General features: G+C 37.7%; 1 protein-coding gene across 1 annotated transcript in view; it reads left to right on the forward strand.

Moving 5' to 3' along the window:
• The window catches only part of LOC122801341 (mucin-19-like), a 938,154-nt gene that overhangs the window by 739,721 nt on the left and 176,919 nt on the right, over positions 1–21,514 (forward strand). The window contains exons 39-40 of the mRNA XM_044070881.1: positions 9,376–9,633; positions 18,862–19,119. Of these exons, the coding sequence (XP_043926816.1) occupies positions 9,376–9,633; positions 18,862–19,119 (516 nt within the window). The remainder of the gene's footprint in view (positions 1–9,375; positions 9,634–18,861; positions 19,120–21,514) is intronic.

A 21,514-nucleotide genomic window follows, 5' to 3' on the forward strand; every position in this document is an offset into this window, starting at 1 on the left:
CTGCTGAAGTAGCCTTAACTATATGGGTTATATCCTGCTAGGAATAAAGCAGGCCAACTTTCAAATCTTAAATTTACCTTTCATGTGCCCAAACTGTAACTATCTTCATAAGAACTGAAGTAAAAGAGCAATTTGAACACCACACCCTTCAGAGTTTCATGCCAACTGAGAGAGGGAGGCCAGAACTGTGAAAGAGGTCTGTGCAGGAAAAAAACATACAAAAACATAGGTGGATGAAGGGAGGGGAACAGGTACTGCAGCAGTGATCATCTGAACATTTTCTGTTATGGGTAGTTTACTTGCATAACTGTACTGTGTTTATTACTCTATCAGTGCTGCAGTAGCCTTAGCTATTGTATATGGGTAGACAACCATAGCTTAAACTGACCAAGGGAAGGAAGGATGAGGGTCCAGTAGCTCCTGGATAATGGTCCTAGCAAAGCTTGCCCTGGACATGGGGAAGGAATCTAATGTGTACTGCTTTGTTAACACTTCTAGAATACAGTCCTTACAAAAAAAAACACAGATGAAGCCAAGGCCCTGGTAGAGTGAGCATTACTGTGGTGGGTATAGCAGAAATCTTTTGAGGATAGTCTGCTTTAACAAAGGCTGTTCTTCCTTCATTCCTGTATAATAAATGAATATTTAATCAGAGTCTCTGAAAGTTTTAATTCTGTCAAGATAACATCTGAGCTGCCTGCGGACATCTTGAGTATGAAGGATCCTTTCTACCTTGCTTTTAAGTTCTGAAAAGAAGACAGGAAGATGGGCAGATTGGCTCAAAATAAACTCAGATGCAACTTTAGCAGTAAAGGATTAGTTCTTAAGGATTTTGTGGAAAATTAGATAGTCTGATTCAGATACTGAACTCAGAACAATCAGCAAAGATGTTTTCTATATTAAGAACCTTAACTCATTCCCTCCATTACAACTCTTTTGAGTGTGGACCTTTAACTCCTAGTGGGTGTGGCCTGAGCCTTTAAAAATGAAGTTATCACCTTACATAAATAATAAATGATCAAGAGAGATCAAATAAATATCAACACAAGTGTCATTTATGCTGCATGTATAATAAAAGATAAAATATTCTTGTATTGGTATTTGGGTTTTGGAATTATTAATGCAAGTATGAACAAGTAATATTTGATGCCTAGAGGAGCAGTAGGAGGTAACTGCAGATGCACCTGGAGGTGTCACTCGGATGTAATATCAGACTTATGAGCCAGTGCAAATGGAGCAATAGTTAATTTTGTTTTAAAAAACAAAGTTGATTCCATGGAGAAGCCACCTGTTTTCTAGGAAGCTTGGCATGAAATACCCCTTTCAAAAACATTTTAACATGGGAATACAGTGATCCATAGACATGTTGAAATAGCTGACACATGAATCTTGAAAGAAGAATAAGAAAGGTAATTGGATAATAAATCACACAAATATTGCACAAACAGAGTAATACTAGACTTAAAAGGGTCCTGGTTCTTTTTTTTGGCACAAACTATAAGATCTTTTCCATTTGCTAATATATGATTTCTTGCAAACAAGAAAATAACCAGTGTGTACTGAATGTCCAGGGGAAAACCAAACTTCAAAACAAACATATAACAACTGGACAACCATAACTGAAGACACGGCTTTAATAAAAATGATGATAAAAATAGCAGCAAACAAATTCCATGTAAAAGTCAGATAAAAAAGGACAAGCACTTTCGCATACAGCTTCTTCAGATCCTACAAGAAACTAAAAAACCATGAACATTTTTAAACTAACACTTGAACTATCCAAAACAAGAGAAAATTGTGCCAAAAACAATGACATCATTTCCTCATACAATGACATCATTTCCTCATACAATCAATGCAATGTCCTATGTGCCTTAAGCCTCTGCCCACCCAATGGGTTTGATATTAACCTGACTATTCAACCTTGGATGCTTATAAGCTTGCATCCTAAGAATCCATTTTAGCTCCATCTGCTCCAAAAAGTTGTTACAGTCACCACCTCTCCCATTTTTAAAAACATGTTGCAACACCCTAAAAGGAAAATCATGTCCAGGGCATTCAGATTGATTTTTGGCAAGGGCATTGTTTATATCACCCTTCCTCATATCTGACAAATGTTTGTATACCCTGTCCATCAATCGTTGGATGGTTTTACCCACATAGAAGCAGGGGAATATATCACATCTTGCTAAGTACACTATAAAGCGGGTGGTGCAGCCTGCATAGAATCTGGGAATAAATTCAAACGATAAAGTGGGATTTTTATATATTTGTTGTTTAGTCAAAACCCTACACACACTACAAGACCTACAGAGATAAGTCTCAGTGCATTGACTTGACTGTCCAGGGCATTTAATATCATTGCACAACAACCATTTAAGATTGCTGTTGCTTCGATAGATGAATATGGTGTGGCCCCTACTAAGCCAGTCATTGCAGTGTCCAATGTTAAGATAGCCCAATGTTCATAGGTTCATAGGTTCATAGATTAGTACTAGGCTAATTGCCCTGGTGGGCCATTTTAAGCCTAGCCAGTTACCCCATGTGAGAATCGAACCCTGCACTTTGTGTCTGCAAGATTAACACCTTAGCCATTATGCCAATCTCCCACCCCCTATTTTCTGTAGGATACTTTTTTTTAACATTGTTATTGCTGGTAAAATTAGTTATAAATAAAGTATGATGTTTTGTCTTCCTTCTATTGGTCATGTTATCATCCCTAACTCTCAAAATCGGAGCATTGACTATCAAGGCCTGATGATCTTGAATAGCACTAGGTGTGGTAACATTCTGTTCCACAAAGAAAGGTTGAAAATCACCCAGCCTATCAACTTCAAGGCTATCACATATTTCCCTAACAGTAGTACCATTAGATCCCCTATCAATAAACGTTACCGCCAGAGTATCAAATTCCTGTTGTATGTCACCCTCATTGCTACAAATCCTGGAAACTGTAGTGAACTGGCTTTTCACTACACTTGAAAGCACATGCCCAGGATGCATACTATCTCTAGATAGAAGGCTGTTACACCAACATGGCTTTCTAAACAGTGTGGTGTTAATGCCCCCTATTGTATCTTTAGTTACTGATACATCTAGAAAGTCTACATGTAAAAAAGAATGGGTGGAAGTAAAGCGAAGAAACTCTGTGGTAGACTCGAAATATTCAATATATAGAAGAAGGAACTCAATGTCACCTTCCCAAACAATGAAGATGTCATCAACGAACCATCTATAGTGTCTCACACCTCTATATAACAGACTCACAGTCAGGTTATTATCCTCCCAAAAATGCATCACCAGATTTGCATAAGAATTGTTGCAGGGGGTGCCCAATGCTAACCCCCCCCATATCTGTAGATATAACTGTTCCTCAAACAGGACCACGTTATTATTCAAAATCAAATCAAGCAAGGTACAGACTAAAAAAACATCTAGATTCAATGAGAATGTATCATTACTCAAGATCTGCCTTATCACTTCTATCCCATACTCCTTGGGTATGGTAGGGAAAAGATTTTTAACATCCATGGTAACCAACAGCAGATCAGTGATATCATTCAACCACACAAATTCTTCAAGATCCTGCAAAAAATGTGCAGTATCCCTTAAAATGGTATTTATAGACCTAACTATTGGACTAAGTAGTCCCTCTACATAAATGGACAGGGGTTCCGTTACCCAGCCACCTCCGGTAACAGTGGGTCTCATAGGTGGCTCAATCAAGGATTTATGAACCTTGGGTAGCCCTTTGATAACCGGTATCATGGAATGAGGCACCTTCTAAAACTCAAACAGTCCCTCATTAATCTCCCTGGTCATAAGTAAATCAAATATACAATCATTCACATATTTAATAATGGTCCTAACCTGTGTCCAGTCTATCATATGATAGGTATCCAAGTCATTCAATAAAATAGACATTGCTTTTACATAATCACACCTGTCCATTAATACTATAGTGCCACCCTTATCGGATGGCCGAATTATAAGATCCACATTGTTTTTCAAATCATTCAGTGCCTTATGTTCTGCAGTGCAAAAATTATAAAAGTTACTTTTATTGTGACCACTTAAAGTCATAATCAATTCCTTCTCACAAGCTTGTACAAAAAAAAAAGTTCAACGTGAGATGGTATATGAATATGGGGTAGAAGCGATAAGGCAGATCTTGAGTAGTGATACATTCTCATTGAGTCTAGATGCTTGTTTAGTCTGTATCTTGCTTGACTTGATTTTGAATAATAACGTGTTCCTGTTTGAGGAACAGCTATATCTACAGAGATGGGGAGTAGCCATGGGCACCCCCTGTGACAATTCTTATGCAAATCTGGTGATGCATTTTTGTGAGGATAATAACCTGACAATGCCCTTGCCAAACATCAAGTCTGAATGCCCTGGACATGATTTTTCTTTTAGGGTGTTACAACATGCTTTTAAAAATGTGAGAGGTGGTGACTGTAACAACTATTTGGAGTAGATGGAGCTAAAATGGATTCTTAGGATGCAAGCTTATAAGCATCTAGGGTTGAATAGTCAGGTTAATATCAAACCCATTTTGAGTGGGCGGAGGCTTAAGGTACATAGGAATTTGCATTGATTGTATGAGGAAATTATGTCATTGTTTTTTGGCGCAATTTTCTCTTGTTTTTGATAGTTCAAGTGTTAGTTTAAAAATGTTCATGGTTTTTTAGTTTCTTGTAGGATCTGAAGAAGCTGTATGCTAAAGCACTTGTTGTTTTTTATCTAATTTTTATATGGAATTTGTTTGCTGCTATTTTTATCATCATTTTTATTAAAGCCATGTCTTCACTTTTGGTCATCCAGTTGGTATATGTTTTTTTTTGAATATATGATTTCTTAGCAGCATTTGTTTTTGCTGCATATCCTCAGGAAAACAAGTACCTATCATCTAGGTAGTTAGTTGATGTTGTTTAAAGTTGGTGTATATTAAATTCCCCCTGCACTGTCTGAGTGGTTCCAGTCAGTGAGGAAATTTGCAGTAATTGCCCTTGGCCATTTCCAAAAGAAGGAAGAACCACTCTTGCCTGAGCCAGAAGGTAGTCACTGCAATGATCTTTGGAACATCTTTCTGAATCTACAGAATGACCCCGAATATCAGTGGAAAGGCTGAAAATGCATACAGCAACATTTCTGTCTAAGAAGAAAAGAATGTATCCATTTTTTAGGCCTTCTTGAATGGAGCTGTAGAGCAGAATTTTGCCAATTTAATGCTATGAATGGAGGTAAATTGGCCTAACTGAGATGTTCCTCACCACAAGATCAGTTCCTGGAAACCCTCCTGATTCAGTTTCCGTTCATAAGGAACTATCCTGGGCCTTCTCAGCATGTCCACCACAATATTTTGTTCACAATGCCTGTACAGTGAAATTGTGATGAAAAGCTGTATTCCAGGCTACCATGACTAGTCTGCACAGAGGTTAAGATCTGATTTTATCTGTTGTTTATGTGCCACAATACTGTGACATTATCTCTATCCAGGTTTAATGATCCCAAGACCCATGCATGATTGAGGGAGCTGAGAGCATTTAATACTTTCAACATTTTTTTGCATGTATGTGTTTTGGTTTCTGTTTTTAGTCCTATAAACACTGCTGACCAAAGCAAAGTCTGAGACTTCTGTAGGTACAGATTGTTCTGGAGCTGGAAGGGAAAATGGAAAACCTGAATTCAGATAAAACTGGTCTATTCACCAAAGAATTTCCCTTTTAACAAATACAAAAGCAGGAATCTGGAATGTCAAAGGATGTTAATGCAAGAACCATACTGATTTTAGGTACAATTTAATTTTTCTCATATGGAGACTCTCCTTGCACTGGAAGATGCCAATGTCTTTGTGATCACAGAAACCTGGTTCAGGGCTGCGGAGAGCAACCATACCTTACCAGGCTATGCCTCATTCCACAAATTCTGACCCCAAAATGAGGTTGGGAAGACTAAGCGTGGTGGAGTCTCTATCTTCATTAAGGACAGGCACACCTCCAGACTGGTTTGCCAGCATGATGCACTGGAACTACTCCAGGTGCAACTGACAGTTTGCAAGACACCCATCCAGGTTATAGCCAGTTATAGACCCTCCTCCATGACTCAAGATGTCCATTCCTCTTACCTGGATCTACTTGACTCCATTAAGGTACCCCCTAACACCCTGGTCCTTGGTGACTTCAACTACCCCATCATAGACGGGGTGAACTATTCCTGCACTAATGCACTCACTGAATGATTCCTTGACTTCATCAATTCTAATACACTAGACTAGCTTGTTCCATCCTCCACAAGGGGAGATAACATTTTGGACTTAGTTCTCTCCAACATGGGTGACAGCTACACCACTCTTTTAGTATGTTCTTCCCTGGTGAGATCAGATCATCTGACTGCCTCATTCAAAGTTTCTATCGTACCCAACCCCCCCAACCATAACCAAGCTAAAAAACTTCTCAAAGCCTAACTACAACCTCCTAAGGGAGAGTATCTGCAGCTTCACACCACTGCCCCCCTCAGAGGATGCAGACAACTATGCTGAACAGTACACCAATGCGATATAAAGGCACCTGCACAACTGTATGGACTCAGCCATACCCAATAGAACTAAAACCTGCTCCTCAAGGAAACACAAACCTGTTTGGTGGACATCCTCTATCAACAGGCTTTAAAACAAAAGGAAGAAACTGTTGTCCAAGGGTATAAAGAAACATATTCCAAATTGGAAAAACTCCATCCTTAGTCTCAACAAGCAAATTAGATCACTAATTACTAGCAAAAGCCTCCAAAGCCAATTATGAATTGAAACTAGCCTCCAAAACAAAGGGAAACCACAAAGCCTTCTTCAGTTACATCAGGAACCTCCATGGCAAAGCCCAGGTTTGTTCCAAATTAGAACTTAACAGTATTATTTACACCAATCCTGTTGACTTAGCCAACCTGCTGGCAAATATGTTCAGAGCAAACCTCACCACCCCTGTCCCCCCAAAGGCCCTTTCGACATCACGATACTTGTCCCACACCTCTCAGCTCCATAGATCAAGTGCTAAAGGCCCTATCCAAGGCAAAGAACACAGCTTCTATGGGGCTTGATAGTATCCCAGGCTGTATTCTGCACCATCTCCAGCAAGAACTGGTTTCTCCATTGAGCAGCCTACTCAAGCACAGCTTAAGTGCACGCTTCATTCCAACAGAGTGGAAAACTGCCATTGTTGTCCACTTGCACAAAGATGGTGCCAGTACTGATTCTGGAAATGATCATCCCATTAGCTTGAAAAGTCTGATCTGTAAAGCCATGGAGTGTATTATTATGGATCTTATAAACAAGGACATAGGCAATCTCCAATCACTTGACCCCACCCAGTTCAGATTCATCAAGAGCAGATCATGCCTGTTGAACCTGGTTGACTTCTTTGAGACTGTCACCAAGGCCTTGGATGAGGGAAAGTCAGAACATACAGCTTACCTTGACCTGGTCAAGGCCTTTGACACAATCCCCTCACTTGGGCATCATTGAAAAGCTAACACAACTTGGTGTAATCTCATCAGGTGGGTTGCCAACTGGCTCACCTACAGGACCCTCAAAATCAAAATAGGTGCCTCCTACTCCAATAGCAGACCTGTCAGTACTGGAGTTCCCCAGAGATCTGCAACCCCTACTGTTTGGCATCTACTCCTCAGAGGTCCAGGCAAAGACAAAGGCCTGTGGCTGACCAGGTTTGTGGATGACTGTAAGTAATATGCTGTCTTTGACTCCCCAAGTGATGTTAACATACTGCAAGAGGGTCTCACAGCTACTAATGACTGGTGCCAAGGTCATGGCCTCAAGCTAAATGCAAAAAAATGTATCATCATACCATTTGGCAAAAACACAGCCCCTGCTGATTATCACATCAACGGCAACTCCATAAGCACACAACCTGTGGTGAGATACCTGGGCACTCAGGTTGATAACAACCTCACATTCGACCATTATGTAGTGGCAGTGGTCAGAAAAGCCTTTTACTTGGTTAATCTCATAAGTAAAGGGATTGCATCAAGAAAAATGGAGGTTATTACCTCTCTATACTCCTCCCTCATTAGACCAATAATTGAGCATAATGCCCCGTTTGGTATGTACCTCTCCAAACATCTGCACCAACTGGAAAGGTCACTAAAATACCTCATAAAGAGAATCCATGGCCTCCAGCATCTGTGATATGCAGACAGGCTAAAATCACTATCACTCTACTCAGTATCGTACAGATTGCTCAGGGGTGATCTCTGTCTCACTTACAAGGCAATCTCGGGCCCTGCCCTACTAGAACTCTATATCCATAAGTCTAACTTCTCACGCATTACCCACTCAAAAGAACTGAATCTAATATGTGACATCAGCAAAACCTGCTGCAGAGACAGGTTTGTCTCCCAGAGGCTGCCCCATCTCTGGAATAGACTTCCCATACATGTCAAACAGAGCACCTCACTGACCCTCTTCAAGTGCAACCTTGATGATTGGATGGGAAAACACAGATTTTTCCCAGGGGTTCCACCTGTGTCCCTCATTGACAGAGGCAACAGGTCTCTTACAGCACCTGGCAATATAACTTTTGGGGATAATCTCTTGTCTAAGCATGTAAGGGCCCCAAGGCCGTTAGCCTAGTGACCTCCTATTATCCTATGATCCTATGATCCTATGGAGCCAGTCATTGATGCCATGAATTCTAGTATACTGAGAAACTCCCTTGCTGAGGCCTTGTTTTTGAGTGGAAAAAAACAAATTATAGATGCATATGTAGATCTACATGTTCTTGTGGAAGACAAGTTCTCTTAACTGAAGTATCTAGCAGACACCAGTGGAAAACAAACATGTGAGAAGGAGTCAAGCAAGGGTTTTGGATTTTTCCTGAAACCACAATCTGTGCTTGAGATCTCTTAGAGAAAGATTCCTGATAATCTGAAGAAAGACTCTGCAAAGATAAGCAAGTCATCTAAATAGCGAAAAATCTGAATTCCTTTTAGTCTGTAGGCTATCACTGAGGCTAGACACTTTCTGAATACCCTTGAAGCAGTGGATAACCCAGAAGGTAATGAAGAGGACTGAAAGTGTGATTCAGACACAGTAAACCTTAGGAAACATTTGAAACCTGGTGCTATAAGAATAATGATGACACGCATCTTTTAATTCCAGAATAACTACAAAACGTAAATTGGCAAACCCATGATTGTTGTAAATGTAGGCATATTGAAATGACTGTATCAATGCAAGCCTTTATGACAAGTGAAGAAAACAAACTTTTGTATAGTATATATTTTATCCGATACTTACACAGATGAAGTAGCTCAAACAACTTGTGATTACCTTTTGTCTTAACCTAATGTTTTCTCTTACAGCACCTGGCAATATAACTCAACCAACTGTTATCAATGCCACAGCTACATCTGTGTTTGTGTCATGGGGAACACCTCCTGGTAATCAGATTTCCTACAGAATACAGATTACAGGGCCTCCATCATCATCTCTGACAGTGGCCACTCCTTATGTCAGCTTGTCAGGACTGAACCCTGGTAGTGCCTACACCATCACGATCACTCCTGTAGCTGCAGACAATGTAACACTGGGGAATCCAGTCATGTTGTCCATATTTACAAGTAAGTTTAATTCTTAGATAATGAGAGACTGAAATAGAAACAAAATTGCTCATGAGCTGAACAGACATACTAAATTATATAATAATGGAACCTTGCCTTATCAGGTATTTGTGTACTATCTCAAGTAACAAAATCAGGATTGGCTTAGCATTTATCAAAAACATGTGCAACCCTATATGGAAAAGATATAATAATGCTAGGTGTTATCTATAAAAATGACTGATACAGCATATCAAGAAAGTGAATTAAAACAGGGAAATGTCTGATCTTCCTTGGATGTCTCACCCTTAGAAGATATACCTCTAAATGCATGATTTAAGTAAAATATAAACTATAAAAATAAAAATAAAGAAAGTAATGGCTGTTTGAAACGCTTCTCCAATATCGTTCAATAAATATAAGTTATAAAGGCAGGAGAGCGAAAGGGCAGTATATCCACTTAGAATACAGCACACATGCAAATGTAGCTCAAAAAAGTCACCAAGCACCAAACAATCGATATTCCCAATATGTCAGCAAATATCTCAAGCCCACATTGTGGTCAATAAATCCACTCAGTAGTTGTATATAAACTCAGTGTAGAAACATATATATTCCAATTTCACAGCAGTATTCACTTCACCAGCTAAATAAAGGAACGGATCGACCACATAAATATATCAAAAACTAGGATTTATTCAAATACAAGAAAAACGGCAAGTGCTTTCACCCGTAGGCTTCATCAGGCCATGGATAATTAAACATTTAAATAACTTATATACCTTCAAACACTTTTATTAGTAGTGACATCACTTCCTGATGTTAATTACCATCTTTCTTATTCAAATAGCGCTTGAATAGGATTAAATTCATAAAACATTCAATAAAACAAATAATTCTAATTATTCCAAAAATATATATCTCTTATATAATATATATGCATGTATTAAAAACAATAAAAATGCACATAAAAAGTGCATTGAGTTATATATTAAAACACGCATTGAATATGCATGTATTAAAAGCAACAACCTATGCATTCATCAAAGGCACAATACCGTGCACAAAAAACATGCAATCCATTCCACTAACATCAGTAATCTAATTCAAAACACATAATTCAAAACTGAACACACTATATTCCACTACATGAAATAAACGCGATTCCATACTCAGCCGTTTAACAAACACAACAATGTATAAGCACATAATACAGTGTGATTGCATATGCACCTAATATATACCATGTGCATCATGAAATAAATAATAAATCCATCCGGGTCAAAAAATCCAAGGAGTGAATGACCTCAAGGCAATGTCTTTGTTATATTCAGTGTAACACAATATTATTTATGTTTTATCTGCTCTTCAGACCATCTAAAATAAACAACAAGTCCATCTGGATCAACACACTTTCAAATACATGCACATAGGCTCCTTCCACCATTAGTATTATTTATTTATTTATTTATTTTACATTTGTTAACCGGGCTAGTCTGGCTGGATACATGTCCATAGAAAAGCTCCACTATCAGACTAAGACAATACAGTTTAAGAGGTTACTAAATAAACAAACTATAAAATAAAAATAATAATATTATCAAAATCTTATAGTATTAATACAAAATATAAAAAATGACATATTGTATAATGAATATATATTAGATTATATTAACCTCATTCCACCATTATTATGGTATCTGGCATAAGTTGGAATAGGCATAGGTTGGAATAGGCTAGATCTTCATCTTACATATCACAAGTAAACACCCATGACCATTTCTGGCATCATTAATCAACATAGTCAAATCACCTAGAATAGAAGGGAAAGCAGTGGAACAGGTTAACATCTTCAAGTGTTTCGGAGGTGTGGCTGAGGAAAAAGGAAATCTAAATGATTATGTTAAAGCTAAACTTAGAGGTGTTGCAGCCAACAGTCACATAATTTCAGGGGGAGTGTATGACAAAACTATGCCAAAGAACTTGAACAGTACGATAAATGAATCAGTGGTTTAACCAGTGTTTCCAGAAAGCACAAAAGCATGCACAGTGAAGACAGAGCAGTTGAGGAAAAGTGAGATGATGGAGATGTGGGAATGTAGAAGACATTTTGATAAACAGATTAAGAACAGACAAGAAGAAGGCAAGAGGAGACAATGGCATCCAGCCAATAGCTTTTTGTGCCACCTGATGAGTCACTTTCCAGAAGCAGATAGAAGTTTCCAGATGCCGTATTATTTACCATTGTCACTGTTCTTTTAGCTAAACAGTACCCCTTCTCAGTCTCTTCTTTTTCTTCCTTTTTGGCCTTGAATGCCATTTCTGTTTCCCAGTTCTTCCTGCAGTCCACCACTCTTTTGATGACTTCCTGCATTCATCCAACAGCTTTACTCACGTATTCTATTCCAACAGCTGGCTCAACCACAGATTTGTTCTATCATCTCCACACATGTTGGTCAGAGGTGCTGCCATTCTTCTTCTGCTCCACCTATTTATATCTGAGGTGTTAGAGCCATGAGTATTTTTTGAACTCCTGTGATATCAGCCCATTCAACTTCCAGGTCTTCAGCCAAGTATCCATTGACTATTGATGACAGCAATCAGCTGATTTTAGCCTTTAGTGGATTATACCAACTATCAATCATTTCACTAGAGATTAATTTGCAATCTGTCATTCAAACCAACTGATCTCTCGTTTTTAGGAAGTAGTCTGCATGAGTTGCATGATGGCTATTTTTGTATGTTATCTTGTGACTTTCTCTCTTAGTGTCTCTGAGTGTGGATTAGTCAACTGTTCAAGTTTTTCTTGATTTTCTCTCTTAATGAGCTGTGCCCTGACCACCATTAAGCAAAGATAATCAAGTAAAAGTCCAGAATAGCATGTTATTTATTATTCTGGTTGATCCAAGCCTGTGGACCCAAGCTAACCTCGTATAATGTCCTGTCTGTCCTGGTATGAGCATTAAAGTCACCCAATATCAAAACAACTCACTTTGTCCTCTTTTAAAATAGGTCTTGAAAGTGTTGCCTGAATCCCTCTTCTACTTGCAGACCAGTAATGAGTCATAGGCTTGATCATAATGACTGTTCCATCTTTACATTAAAGTCTGATTACCATGAGCCTGTTACTGATTCAGTTAACATACCTTACTGTCTTCAAATGGATCTCTCTCACCATGATTCTCACACCATTTCTTGCCTGTCTTTCCCATGAGTAGTGGTCTCTGTATTCCAAGTCAAACAACTCTATTGTGCTACTCTTCAACCTAGCCTTCGGTGTACACAGAATATTCAGTCTCCTTCATACCATCATGCCATCCACTTCCAAGCTGAAGCCCAGCCGTTAGCTTGTATTCAGTGTAGAAAATCTTAGTTCAATTTTGGCAGGCTAATTGCTTTTTATGACTCACTTTCACTTAGCAGAATTATCCTGGGTAACCAGTATAGGTAACTGGACACTGGCTTGCTACTGCTGCTGAGTTCCATGTTGGGCGCACATTGGCCACTTTTGAAATATACACCCATTCCACAATTAGTATAGATCCCTGGAGTAGGCCAGCTGTTCAACCCACATTATACTGCAGTTACCTATCCTCTAGTTTTTCAACATTAATTGACGTGACCACATCACCTAGAGTCCATTTTTCCATAGCCAAGTAGTTAGCCTTGATACAGTGTGTAGCCTGTAGTTGGTGTTTTTTTTATCTAGAGGATGCAGTACTCAGTAACTGATGACTAAATGGGTTGATCCTCACAACTCTACCTCCTAGTAGGCACACATAGAGTCTGTGCTGTTCCCTATGACTCCATTCATTTTATTGGTAAATTATTTTGGTAGACATCTCAAATTCAGCCAGAAAGGATAGGTTTGAAACCAATACTTTCTTCCCATAAGGTGATAGAAACACTGTATAGATAAAGGGAGGACATATGAACTGTACATAGACAGTGACCAAAGGTCAGTATCAAGCCCTGTACCCTGTGTTTTTTTAGTTGAAGACTTAACTATTGAGCTACGATACCCTTACTTTCCCATAGTGTCATTACTGATCTATATATTACACTGATACTTTCAAATTTGTCCTGGCAGCCTGCCTAATGTTGTATAAGTCATAAAATTGTGTTAATTTGTATGCAAACAGGAGTATGTCACTGTTACCTTGAGGAAATTATTTTTCTTCCTATCTGATGCATGCTCCCTGATGTGACCCATGTCCCATGTAAGAGTGATACTGCTGGATAACTCATTCATTCTAGGCAGTCAGTATACTTCCATCGCTGCAGCTTGGTTTGAAATTAACTTGCAATATTCCTACACACTAAACTAAAGTGTCACTTTTTACCACTGGAAAAATATGTGTATCACATTGATTGTGTGTCTCTAGACTGATGATTTTTTCTAAATCTTTATGAACTTTATCATATAGCAAATTATATATGAACCATTAAAGGGTGGCCACAGTGGTACAGTGGTTAATGTTGCCGCCTCACAGCAAGATGCTCTCCAGTTCGATCCTCAGCTGGGGTGCCTTCTGTGCGGAGTCTGCATGTCCTCCTTCTGGTCGTGTAGGTTTCCTCCGGGTGCTTCAGTTTCCTCCCACATCCCAAAGACATGCTGTAGGTGGACTGGACACTCTAAATTGGCCCTAGGTGTGAGTGCGTGTGTGCATGTGCCTTCTGTGGAAGGTTGGGCGCTGGGCTGGCAACTCAACACTGTAAAACTCCACTGCCAATCGTGAGTGGACAGGGTGATCCTCTATGGCGACCCTTAACCGGGTAAAGCCGGAAGAAGAAGATTTATGAACTATTAAAAAAATCCAAAATGGAAAGCATAGCAACAAACACCAATAACCAGATAAATACTGTACTAAAGTAAACCCAAACACACAGAATTAAAGTAAAATCCTTTAATAACATCACAGTTGAGCATCTTTATCCTTAATAGTCAGGGCATCATCGGGACTCAGTATGACTACTCCAAAGCACTTGCTAGTAATTTCACTGAAGGACTTCACTTTATTTCTGAGTGTTTGGACTTAAATTTACTACAGTATTTCTCAGTATATAGAGCTAAATCTTGCACAACACTGGAGAAGCATTTGCATTCAACAGAAATGTCTGCGTCTACATGAGAAAGTGTGGCAAGTTCCTAGCAAAACACCTTATTATACAATTTCAGCATGTCTTCAACAGACCTTAACTCACTCATCCCAGTTTGATTCATTCACTTCACCTGTTTCTAGCTTACCTTACATTTCTAAGACCAGTTATGTTTTTTAGGACTAAATTGTTTGTCTTAATTGTTTTCCTTTGCATTTGTATGCCAAGAAACAAATAGTCATCTTCTTCTTCTTTCGGCTTTTCCTGGTTAGGGGTCACCACAGTGGAACTCCGGTCCGCTAATGATTGGCAGTAGATTTTTTTACGGGTGCCAAGGTGCCAGCTCGACGTCCAGCCTTCAGCGAAGGCACGCCCATTCTGCGCATGTCTTTCGAATGCCACGATCGCGGGGAGGACATCGAGACTCCACACAGAAGGCGCTCCAGCCAAGAATCGAACGGGAGAACCTCTTGCTGTGAGGCAACAACACCACCGCTGCACCACCGCGGATACAGGAAACAAATATTCATACTCCTGTATAATCAACAAATAGTCATGCTCCTGTATATTCAACCTGAAATAGTACAGACTGGATAAACAGTATATGTATTATAAGATATTCTAACATTAAGAATGAATACAAAGACATTGCTTTTCACTACACAGAGGGAGGTTAACACAGTTATTCTAAAGCAACCTTTCATAATGGAAGCCACGCGATCTCCAAACACAAACAGAACTTTTGCCATATTCTTACTTAATTCATGACATTTCCACCAGTGAACTAAAGCTTGTTTGACTGCGCTACAATTATTATTATTTCTTCAATAAGATATATTTATTACAGCTATCAAAAGGGTCACAGAAAAAAAGTCAGTAGTGCCTGGTCTAACTACCCATACCTTCATTACATATATTTAAACATCACCACCACTGACCAAAACCAGACAAATCTGTCAAAGCCACACTAACCATAACAAATACCATGCATTACTTATTCCCACGGCCCTGTCTGTAGGGACAGTTATCTCTTGCTATCATCCCAGGGAACACTATTTCTTTTGCTTTTCACATCACATGTTAGCTATAATCTGTCAGAATACTGGCAACTTGTGCGCAGTAAATATTTTAACCTTAAGCACTGTGCCTTCCATTGATTTCTCTGTAAATAGTGACTAGAACATCTTCTGATGTAGTTGATATGGCTGACCTTGTGTCAATCTTTTCATTTTTATTATTTATATTAATTAAGCAATACCTTGTTTTCTTTATTATTAAACACAAGCAATGTTTTCATTTCTATTTTCTTAATCAAATAAAAAATGCCAGAAATAGTGTAAACATCACAGTGCTGTAATAGATTTAGCATTTGTATGAATTAATGGATTTCCTCAGAATTTAACAATTCTAAAAACACATCTTCCTTAAATACACTCATGTAACCCCACAATAATAATAAGGTCATGTTACATAAAACAAACCATATTATTATTACTGGAATATAAATCTTAAAATTAATTCCTAATACTAACCGTACAATTTAATTCCTAATACTATCCCTACAAATTAGGTGATATTAGATTTAAAATACTAAACAAGGAAACATGGGCATTTTTTTCAGTAGGTGGGGATTTTACAACTGTCTTTCCTCTTTCTTTAAGACTCTAGTAATTATGAGACTCGACTTTTATACAATGCTCTCCTGTCAAAAAAAAAATATTCACATATATTTTTCACATTTAAATGGAAAAAACTATCAAATGTATGGTTCTTTTGCCCAGATATTATTTTTATTTTTATGCAATTTATGTCAAATAAGTATTTGAGAAGTATCCATTTGTGAAAAGATAAAGTAATTATACAACCATTCTTTATCTCTTGTCATTTTTGAAATCTAAATTCTCCAAGTCTCCAAATATCAGGCAAGCATTCAGCAATGTAAATAATTTTGCTTTTCAGGTTGGAAATGAATATATTAATTGCTGGTGCATCAATCACTGTTCCCCAATATTAATTTCATTAACATAAAATGCAATATTTCAGTTTCCCTCTAAGTTACAGGAACTAGTAGCTGAAACAGACTAGGCCCTGGTTGCCTAAGAAGAAAAGCTGCAACCACCATGAGTACAATTTTGAGTGTATCTTAGAAATCCATGCAGATGCACTTATGGGAGTGTGAAAAAAGTATGACTATGTAAAACTGTAAAAGAATTATTTACACTGTATCACAGTTAAATCCTGGTATTAAACCCTATTATTTTGTTGTAAATTGCCCAGATGCATGCAACAACTGAAATGCCACAGAGATACCTTACTAAAAGAACACAAGGCCTAAACAACATGTCCTACATGGACCAACTCAAAGGACTATCAGTATACTTGGTATCCTACAAACAGATACGAGGTGATCTGTGTCTGGCATTCAAGGTATCCTCAGAAATAGTCTGGGGATCTAAACCTCTTCTGCATCATCAACTGAATGCTTTGAATGGACAGGTATATTTTGCAGTTGATGCAGCTGCTATGGAGCAGACATCCCATCCACATCAACTAAAAAAAAAAAAAAAAAAAAAAAAATTCTTCCCTGTCCAATTTCAAGCACAACTTAGATCTATGAATGGCTCATAGAATATTTATCCGAGGACTGCCGCTCTGTACTACCAATGGACAGAGGCAGCTCCTAAATGCTTTATCAAGTGCACCAGTCCTCTCAAATAATCTATGGTATGATCCCAATTATTCTCTTTAAGGGTAATATGTAATTATCAACCACGGGGTAGGTAAGGCCAATCTATAACCAAATGGAATAGGTTAATTCAAGCAACAAAAGGGAAATTGGCTAGGCTATTAAAATGGCTCTCAAGGGCAGCTAGCCTAGTACTTACCTACAAACCTATGAATATATTCTTCAGTCTCCACTTTTCTACACTTAGAACTTCTTGCCATGCTTTTACCTTCCGGACTCGCATGTCACTCTTTTTTGACCACCTCACTCTTTTATTTATTTAGTTATTTATTTTATTCTTTAATAATTCATTTATACCTTAAACATGACTGTTGCCATTATTCAGGCTTACTGATACAAAATAAAGATTACTGCAAAGAACTCCTACAACCTTCAGTCTCAAAGGAAATTGATATTGAAAATAACTTGTTTTGTTTCAGATGTAGTTTACTTTTCTGTGTATGCAGTGAACTCTGGTATTTGCATCCCATGGCTGAGCTTGAAAAAGATATATTGGTATCAGCTCTTTAACCCAGTCAGTCAACAAATATATCAAATAGAATTAAATTAAATAATGATATAAATCCATGAGTTGGGAATGAAGTAGGATTCATGACCAACAGAGAAATTTTAATGTTGGATTTTTCTTTTGTTTGCCAAATGCCAGAGACAATTTTTTGTGTTTATTAAAAGGTGATTATTTTCCACCAGCTTGTATCTAATAATTTCATTAATGTGATAATGTGTGTTTTTTATTTTCTATTTTATACCATTTTAATTTTTATGTGATGTGAAACTTGATAAACTATGTGTCATAGAAATTAATCTAAATTTAATTACATTTAACTGAGCTATTTTGAGATTACCTCCACAGAAATATTTAACAGTAAGGCTTCACCTGCATGAAGATTGTTGGTGACTTTAGTTACAAAGACACCTAACATAAGGGTGACAGGGTCTGATATGTCAGAGATTAGGAATCAGAACTGAACGTATGGAAACAGAATATGTAGTGAGGATGGGTGTCACTCTTGCCTTTAAGGTGAAAACCCTGTTTACAGTCCTTACAAGAGTAGGATTTATATTATACTTGCATGATGTTTGCATATTTGCATAATACATCACTGATGCCATAATCTTGCACAGCTACAAGCCTCACAAATTCCAGACAACACACACATAAAGGAAACTCTCTAACATGCCCAATGGAGGTGCGATTTTATCTTTTAGAGTAGATTCTTAATTAATTGTGAGACATCCTCCCTGGATACATAGAGAAGTAAAAGCATCAGAAAGGTGAGGGCCCATCTGAGCTTATTGATGAAAGAGTGGATGAATTTGGGGCTGAAGACAACAGAATGGAAATCATTTATTAATGTTTTCAGATTTCTAATTTACTACTTCTATTTTTCTTTCTTTCACAGAACCCACATCTGTGACTAATTTTACGGTTGTCGGTGTTACAACCTCCTCAGCATCCTTATCCTGGACTGCATCCCAAGGAAGTCAGATTACCTACAGGGTACAGGTGACAGGACCTACCAGTTCAAACTTTGTAGTATCTGCACCAAGTGTCAATGTCACAGGACTGACTGCTGGGTCACAGTACACCTTCATTGTTACAGCAGTAGCTGCAGACAATGCAACCACTTCAGATGTAGTGTCTGTCTCTGGGTATACAAGTAAGTATGTCTACATTAAAACTGCTGGTTTGGTTCACATTAATATACATTCTAAAGTGGGAGGTGGACAGCTTTTTGAGTGAAGAAAAATGAGAAGCCTTATAAATAAAGTTTACAGAAAATGAAAAATTGCAGAATTCCCATGTTTTCTTATTTGTTAGAAACATGTAAGCTTGTGCACATACACATATTCTAGTTTAATGAACAAATGCATGTACTCATACCATTCGTTAATGTCAACTTGGTCCCATTCCAAGGAAGGAATATGGCAGCCTTTTACAGTAAGATAAGCTCTGAGATGAGAGGCCCCCAATAATGTTTGGCAATGGAATGTTCATAATTAAAAACAAATTATTCTGAATAACATCTTTTGGCTGAAGGCAACTGACACAAAATCCTGTACTGATGTTTTTAGATTTGTAGTCTGCTATTACTAGATGAGAGTGAGAGTTTAACAAGATCAAAAATAATCCCATGGGGATGGGGTTGCTTAATTGCTTAAACTTGGATTTCAGATGGAATATATACAATTGTGTTTTGTGGACTGCCTGTTGTCCAGCCTACAAGTTGTGTTGATTAGTAAGGCCATATCTTAAAACTGAGTTATTTCTTTTCTTGAACCTTCCCCAGTGAATGATTGTAATGCTCTGACTGGGATAATCCACAAGACGCAACCAAAAGAGCCCTTTTTTCTCTACAATGATTTTTATAACTTGGGATTAGCATTACAGCTTCATCTATGTACTTATAATGGAATGCAATATGACAGCACCCAGACTGCTTACAGACTACACTGTGCATGACCTTGTTGCACAAATCCTGCACAATATGTGTTAAACATCACTGCAGCAGTTTCTTTCCTGAGTCATGGTACAATTATGTATTGTAGTCATTGTGCAGACGTAGCAGTCATAAGACATGGCTGTCATTTCTATTCCATGTTACAGAGTCTTATTTGTAACTAGTAGCAGATTTAAGCTAAGAGTGTGCTCCTTTTAGCTCATTGAAATAGCACTACAGAGGTCAGAAGAAAGAAATCCAATTTTAAAATTTTATAAATGGCTGCAAATAATTATGCCGCCCAGAAAGGTAATGCCTCTGCTTGTTACTTTATTTAAATGAATAGTTAATTCTACTGGTTCTCTTGTCTTTTTTATATAGAGAAAAATGAAAATATAAATATAGCAGACTGTGTGATACTTAAGTAAGAACCGACTCATGGATGTGGGTATATCAGGATTTACACAGGGTTGCCATGGTTTTATCACAAGATCAAAACCCAATATACAGTACCCAGATTCACGAGTGGGTTATTGCTATTATACAATGACATTATTTAAGAAAGGAATTGCTTACCTTTCTAAAATAATGTATTTGTATAAGGGTGCTAAATATGTTCTATGTTCTGAAATCTAGACAAACCAAACATAATTTTGAGGAGTGGGAAACAAAAGTCTAAGAACTGAGACAGAATATTAGCAGGTGTTAAAAAGTTCTTGTCGTAGTAAAATAAAGACTTGTATTTAATATATGTTTCAGCAGCTATTTTAAGTTCTCATTCAGATTTGAACTTCCCAATATTTCCCTTAAGCTCTTTACTATTTTGCTTATAGGTTTATAGGTGTATACTAGGCTAGTAACCACTAGGGCCCTTAAAATCCTAGCAGTGCAACCCAAATGTGACCCACAGATTTGATTTATATTTGATTTATAGGGGGTGATTTACTGACTGCCTGAATCCATCAGAGACATAGGAACCAGACCAGGGGTGAATTTACAATTATTTATTTATTTTTATTTTATTTTTTTATTTTACATTTGTTTACCGGGAGAATCCGACTGGGCATAAAATCCTTTTTCAGCAGAGGCCCAGGGAGAAAAGGTCCATTGTTAGTAAACTATTATGTTAGTATAAATAAAATCGTATAATACAGTAAAGAAAAAAATAGTAACAGACATTCATGGTGGTAAAACGACTAAAACAGAATAAATAGGTCAAGTGGGAGGCAAGACCAATAATCTTGTATAACAATGTTTCTAGAAGACATTTCTTACAGTAGTAGCAGGTAGTGACATTGTATACAATGAGAGTGCAATTACGGTACTTTGTCTTATTTACAGGTAGCACAGCAAACTGAAGACTTAAAATCTGATAGATATTAACAGTGAGAAGAATAAAAAACAACATAAGGTAGTCATATGATTTAAATTCAATGCTCATTACATATGCAATTAAAATTTTCAAATCATCTAGTAGTTCCATGGTTTGGGCTACCCATGCCCAGTACATGTACAAGTCCCGGAATTGGTGAGGTGGGCTTTAATGTGATGCTTGAAATATTTTAAGCTAGTTGTAATTCTAATTTCAAGTGGTAAGGTATTCCATAGTTTAGCA

Source organism: Protopterus annectens, chromosome 4.part1 (assembly GCF_019279795.1).
Source record: "Protopterus annectens isolate FY-2018-M chromosome 4.part1, PAN1.0, whole genome shotgun sequence".
Classification (NCBI taxonomy): domain Eukaryota; kingdom Metazoa; phylum Chordata; order Ceratodontiformes; family Protopteridae; genus Protopterus; species Protopterus annectens.